Here is a 6,934-nt window from a genome sequence, read left to right as displayed (position 1 = left end):
GTCTGGGACACAGGTATAAAGAAACGAGCAGGCAAACACGTAGGGTTAGAAGCCTGCGGCCTGGCCGGCGCCCGGATGGAGTGTCAGGATCTGGCCTTACTAAGACTAGCAGCTATGTTGTTCGATAGGACACGAGAACCTCTCCAGCTCGGGTGGAGTCCATCTCTCTTCAGTAGGCCAGGCCTTCCCCAGAAATCAGGCCAATTATTAATAAAGCCTATGTCACTAGATGAGCACCACTCCGACAGCCAGAGATTTAGCGAAGATAGCCTACTGTAGACCTCATCGCTCCTACGAGCTGGAAGCGGGCCAGAGCAAATTACTTCCTGACACATCTTTTTAGTCACTGCACACACAGATATGAAATTATTTTTGGTGACCTCCGATTGCCTCAATCAGATGTCGTTTGTGCCAACGTGGATAACAATCCTAGAGTATTTACGTTTACTTTAAGCCAGCACTTTTAAATTTGTCTCAATGTCGGTGGCTCTGGCACCAGGAATACACTGTACTATGGTCCCTGGTGTCTCTAATCTCACATTTCTCAAAATACTATCCTCTATGATCAGGGCTTTCTCAGTAGGTGTGTTACTGAGTGGGGAATATCGGTTGGAAACGCGAGTTGGGTGGTGCTCGGCGGCCCTGGGCCGGCAACTATGTTTCTTTGGTACCGTGAGAAAATCGTCCTGCAGCGAGGACACTGGCGGCGGAGAAACACTCGCATCTAAACTAGCATCCGGCTCGGGTAAAAGGGAGTCTAAGAAAGTCTTACTCTCCTGAATCTGATATAATGTCCGGATGCGCGTCTCTAACTCTAGCTATTTTCTGTGCCAATTCTAAATTAAGCTGACACTTAGCACAAGTACCATTAATCGTAAAATTGGCAGCAGAGTGTTACGACCCCATGGGTTTAGGGGTGCATGGGGTATGTAACTTGATGTTAATGGCCGGGAGATGTTAATGCTGTAGATATGGTAACAACAAAAAAAAACACAGACAAAGCAGCAACTCAGTGCACGGGTGTTTACTGTGATAACAAACAAAAACGGTGCAACAAACTACCAGACATACAACATCCCAGACACACACTACCAGGGTCAACGGATGCTGGGTGTTGCCAAAAGAACAAAAACAAGCTAGCTAAACCAGAGAGTAAACTAATCTAGTGTATCAAGTACACAAACAAAAGGCCTATCTACTCTAACTAGCAGACTGAAAACACAATTGGTTGGCAATCACCCCTAAGGACTAGTGAATCTATACATAACATAGCCTACGGGCATATGTACAGGAGCCCCCAGTCTTACCTGTCCCAAGCCTTGGAAGTGTACATAAAACAAGACAAGTTCAAATGAGTGGTTAACATAGTCACATAAACAACACAGAGCAAACAGTCAGACATCCATTGTTACAAACAGGTGGGGTTTTTATAGTAGATGTGGCGAGTTCTGATTGGCTGTCCAGAATTGACACGGAGGGTGGGGCTTGGTGAAGGTGGGACTTGGTGAATGGTGACTCACGGGTGAAGGCAGGGAAGTCCACACAAAAGAAAAACATGGCACGTAACACAGAGCTAAGACTAAACATGCGACTAACTGTGCAGGGAATGGAAGCCATGATACCCTCTTACCGTATTTTCTTTTGTTGTTCGCTTCATTCGATTTACAATTAAGTTATGCCCTCCCAGGCCTGAAAATCAAGCATGATGATGATGTATATTGTTAGGCTGGCAGAGAATTTCAGCCATACCTCCCGCTCCAATCCGCAGCACCCAAAGGAGTAAGACTGAGTCTGCCTGCCTCCAGCACATGCCCTCTGCAGGCAGACTGAACAATTGAGCAATTTACAAAAAACACAGAAAACGCAAGCACTCTGATTCATCAATATTTTATTGGTGGTGTGAAATCCCCTGTGCTTCAGCTAAGCTAATATTAGGGGAAAAATTATGGTCCTCAGAGATATTTACATGTATACATGTTTTTCACTTTAAGAAATATACAGTAGCAGAATAACATGACAAATATTCCAAATACAATCATCCATCAATACTACTGAATCTTTGTGTGCTTCAGAGAGATTTTTATGGCATTTTCCCCATCATGTGCTTTTTGGTATTTTGCTCCGGCCGAAACAATATAATGAAACATTTAGGGACAAAAATGCAAACGATCAAGCTAAAGCTGGAAGCTAAAATTGCAAAGATCTCCACAGCTACAGTGAACTTTCCAGGTGAGCTGACATAAGCTGGTATAAAGGTGATCCAGACTGCACAGAATATGAGCATGCTGAATGTGATGAATTTGGCTTCATTGAAGTTGTCAGGGAGCTTACGTGCCAGAAAAGCAAGACCAAAGCACAATATAGAGAGGAGTCCAATATAACCCAGCACAGCCCAGAACCCCACAGCTGATCCTACATCACATTCTAGAATGATCTTTTCTTTGTAGTGCTTCATGTTCTTGTAGGGGAATGGAGGGGATATTGTTAGCCAAAGCACACAAATAAGGACCTGTATGAGAGTGAAAGCAAGAACACTCAGTCTCTGCTGCAGAGGTCCAAACCACTTCATCACATTACTGCCTGGAAGTGTAGCCCTGAAGGCCATTAACACCACTATTGTTTTTCCCAGAACACAGGAGATGCAGAGGACAAAGGTGATCCCAAACGCAGTGTGGCGCAGCATACAGGACCACTCAGAGGGCCGGCAGATGAAGGTAAGAGAGCAAAGGAAACACAGTTTCAATGAAAAGAGCAGCAGGAAACTCAGCTCTGAGTTGTTGGCTTTCACAATGGGAGTGTCCCTGTGTCTGTAAAACACAGCAGCCACCATGATGGCCAAACAGGCCCCAGTCACAGAACAAGCTGCAAGGATGATCCCCAGAACCTCGTGGAAGGACAAGAATTCAACAGGTTTGGGTACACATTCATCCTTCTCAGCATTCGACCAGGACTCAGCTGGACAAGTGATGCAGTTCAGGGAATCTGCACAAAAGAGAGAGAAAACCCTGCTCAGAAGTGAGCAGAAGAAAAACTGAGCCTGGGGGCTGTGGGATGAAACATGGGTTTGACTCAAGTTTTCTGCTTCAAGTCTTTACACCTAAATTAAACTCATCAGCATTGTCTGGCATGAACACATAGTGTTTCCCCCAATTTGTGAGAGCTTGCAACATCATTGATTAACATAAACATATTCAGAATTTACTTCAGCTAAATGCAGTATAATTAATGTGCTACACAGAGATAATAATCCCCGCTTCTCTGTACCTGTAGCATTGCTGATTTCTCCCTCAGCACAAGGCACACAGTCGTAGCAGCAGACAGGCCTTCCTCTCTGCACAGCCTTCCGAGTGCCTGGGGGACAGCTCTCACTGCACACTGACACAGGCACCTTCACACAAATATGACAGCAATAGAAATGGAGCCAGCTCTGACATGCCACCATATCTGTCTAATGAAATTACATTTGAATGTGAAATTACCTGTGGTTGGCTGCCTGCCCAGGTAATGTTCTTCTTAATGATGAAAACCTGTCCATCTGGGGCAGATGCATCATAGTGGCCCACAGTCACAAACTCCATGCTCCCATCCCTCATCACCTGCCAATTCACCAACTCATAGGCGGCCACTGGATCCCCATTGGCATCAAAGGAGACTTTGTACCCGTTCCTGGTGAAGTTTACATTTCTCAGGTGCTCCGTGACCTGATGGGAGGAAACCAGCGGACTGATAGTACACCTGCTGGTGACCAGCTCAACTTTCACTCAACCTTCACGTTATCCATCTACTCAGTATTCCCCAATAACTGCATCCTCACAGTCTAGGCAGTGTATATTTCTTTCCCATATTTTTATGGCCAGCATGAAAACGAGCAGGTCTTTCACATTCCAGTCAGGATTTAAGTCACTGAATGCTATATTTTGGTGTGGCCTTTTAGGTAGTAGGTTGTGTGTTCTGTCTTAAACTGTGCTAACTCAGTTATTATTTGTAATTTGCACTGTAAAATTGAATGCTCTCTAAATGACATAGGATTAGTTAGGGCATCAGCTTAATAATAATAATAATAATAATAATAATAATAGTAATAATAATAATGTGTAATGGACCGTTTACCTGCCATGGCTCAACTTGGATACTTGTGTTGCAGTGTGGTGGAGCGTTAGGTTTGTCTGTGCAGATGATGCTGTGTATGGCATGGGCTATTGCATACACAGCCTTGTATACCATGTTGGAGATGCGCAGCTGGGATGTATCTGTGTAGGGGTTCTGCAGATCTTGCAGATTCTGGTTTCCATCGCATGTTTTCTGGGCCGCTGAGGTCTGACTTCCCCCCAGGCTGCAGCCGAAAGCGCTCTCCCAGAACTCTGTGAGGAGTGGTGAGTGGGAAACCTGTGCCGGCCCCAGGTCCAACAGGAAGTCCCGCAGCCCTGGAATGACTGAGCGAGGGATGCCAAAACCGATGGCACCGGCAAACAGACGGAACTGCAACATCTTACGGTCAGTGACCCAGTCCTCACTCCCAATCCACTGGAGTGGGGCCAGCACCTTGCCTTCCAGCTCTGAAAGCAAGACCAGCATGTCACCCGAGGTAATGAACCCCACAACGACACGGGCCGTGGACCTGCTGATGACCTCTGCTACGTGTTGCACTTTTGCACGGGGGTTGGTCTTGTGGAGCGCCTCAGAGTACTCCACACAGATGCCCTCTGCCTGTGCAGCCTGCAGGAAGGCAGCCATCCCACTGTTCCCATAGTCTGAGTCACTCCTCACCGCCCCGATCCACGTCCAGCCAAAATGCTTGACTAGTCTAGCCAGGGCAGCTGCCTGGAAATAGTCACTTGGGATGGTCCTAGAGAAGGTGGGGAACTGCAGCTTGTCACTAAGACAGGCACAGGTGGAATAGTGGCTCACCTATAGCTCCGTGAAAGGAAAGATGCACATTTTAAACAGTGAATGTGACTTAATTCTAACCAAGAATATTAGTGAATCCATATATCCGTCTACATGCCTAGCTACTTATGTCTGTATATTCAGCACTAATACACTAGCACTGTGCAAGAATTCATGTTGCCATTCAGCAAATTCAAAGTCTCTTGTAATATAAATTTAGAGAGCAAGAAATATATTGGCTATAGGTGTCTATTCACAGAAACAAAAATCAGCAGATATATTATTTAAAAATAACACTATATTCTTTATATTAATGGCTCATCTCTATATTTATTTCAAATACATTTTTGAATGCAAGGATGATTATATCATAAGAATTTCAAGTAATTTATCGGAACATGCAATGGGGGACTGGGGATGTGGAGCTCACCTGGGGAATGCCGAAGGGTCCAAAAATTCTGGACATGACGATGGAACGAGTGGAGCTAGACTCACCCACAACAGCATGCACAGTGGCAGACTTTGAGCAGGTCTGGTTGGGAAAGAAGGCTGGCTCAATGCCATTGGCCAGCTGGAATGCCACCTTCACTACCATTGGCACAGAGGCACAGGAGTCATGGATCTGGTATCCCAGAATTACACCTGGCAGGAGCTCGGAACTGTTGTTGATTTCCTTGATGGCAAAAACCATGGTTCTAGCAAAGCGCATTTGTCGGAAATCCAACCTGTTGTGAACAATAATATGGAGAGTCACAAATATTGACATAAACATAAGAGAACATGCAACAAAGGAGTGAATTGAAAGAATTTAAAATGTGCTTTTTTTTTATTGGCCTTGGTTCATATATAAATTGAAATAAGAAAGAAATATTATATGGCCTCACCATGAAAACAAACAGATTATGGTAAAAGGAAATCTGGGGTTAAAGTAAAAGGTGCTGGGGTTATAAATAGTCCAAGCTCATTTATATATATATATTTTTTTATTTGACTTATAAAATTACAGAACATGTATATTTCTAAAGTTGCTAAATTTTCTCTTTTAACCTAATTGTGACTACATCACTCTGGCAAGGACATACAATGCCTTATCTTGAGAATTATGGAAAAGATATCTTTCTTTGTTGTAACAACAAAACAACGACAGCATGTATGAAACAAAAAATTTAACAGGCTTGTTTTTAAGACGTAGGAGTAAACATGTTGAGATCATAATATTATAAATGTTGAGCAATTTAAATAACAGTATATTTAACCTACATTCTGCAATTGGTTTAAGTAATAAATTTCACAACATATATATTTTTTATACTAATAAATATGCATTTCCAGAATCTGACTGTCTCCACAGTGGTCACATTGTACAGTGCTCTTCCTCCCTTCACTGACCTCCCCGTACATTGCAGCGCTTTGGGTTGGCTAGTATAGTTGTGCTCAGTGCTGATAAAATTGTAGTAGATGGTAAAAACGCCTCCGATCACAAAGTCCCCAGGTTGCAATAAGGAAGCAGGCCTGGGAGTCCCAAGCAGTGTGCACCCTGACCTTGACCCTCCATTTGCCAGAGTGAGAGGTCTAGCCATCAATGCCAAAACCAGCGTGGTCCATATCATTTCCATGCTTTCATGACAGGATGTGGTGCTCTCTCATGTATAAATACCCTCCTGGAGTCCTGCCCCCTGAGCTCATGGAGAGATTCCCTTTTTGGTTTAAACACATGCAGAGGAGTGGCTAGTGTGCTGTAATCTCACTGACACATGAACCAAAAACCGCCCTGACACCCTGATGTAGCAATAACTAGAACGTAAACTTTAGTTTTGTTGCTTCAGCAGTTGTTAGAGAGCAAGTTAAAAAGTTATAGCATCAGCAAGTTAGAGAGCTGTAGCATCTTAAAATCGTTCCAGTGTAACCTTATGACCATTATTGTAAGGGTTAATTTAGTTTGCAAGCATGGATAAGTACGACAAATCAGGCAACGGTTTATTATTATTAGGGGTCCAAGCAGCGAAGCTGCTGGAACCCTATTGTATCTGTTAGGATTATTCTTATT

The 6,934-nt window shown here is 43.9% G+C and overlaps 1 protein-coding gene across 1 annotated transcript; it reads right to left on the bottom strand.

Annotated features, from left to right (window-relative positions):
• Positions 1 to 1,957: 1,957 nt before the first annotated feature.
• LOC135236362 (extracellular calcium-sensing receptor-like) lies at positions 1,958 to 6,476 on the bottom strand. Its single transcript, XM_064302673.1, has 6 exons — positions 6,277 to 6,476; positions 5,318 to 5,612; positions 4,111 to 4,908; positions 3,480 to 3,701; positions 3,265 to 3,388; positions 1,958 to 2,982 (listed from the first exon to the last, which is right to left on the bottom strand). Exons 1-6 carry the CDS (start codon positions 6,465 to 6,467, stop codon positions 2,081 to 2,083), a joined length of 2,532 nt encoding a protein of 843 aa, XP_064158743.1. The 5' UTR covers positions 6,468 to 6,476; the 3' UTR covers positions 1,958 to 2,080.
• Between the last annotated feature and the right edge of the window lie 458 nt (positions 6,477 to 6,934).

The sequence above is a fragment of the Anguilla rostrata genome, chromosome 12 (assembly GCF_018555375.3).
Source record: "Anguilla rostrata isolate EN2019 chromosome 12, ASM1855537v3, whole genome shotgun sequence".
Taxonomy (NCBI): domain Eukaryota; kingdom Metazoa; phylum Chordata; class Actinopteri; order Anguilliformes; family Anguillidae; genus Anguilla; species Anguilla rostrata.
This window is presented reverse-complemented; position numbering and strand designations above follow the sequence as displayed.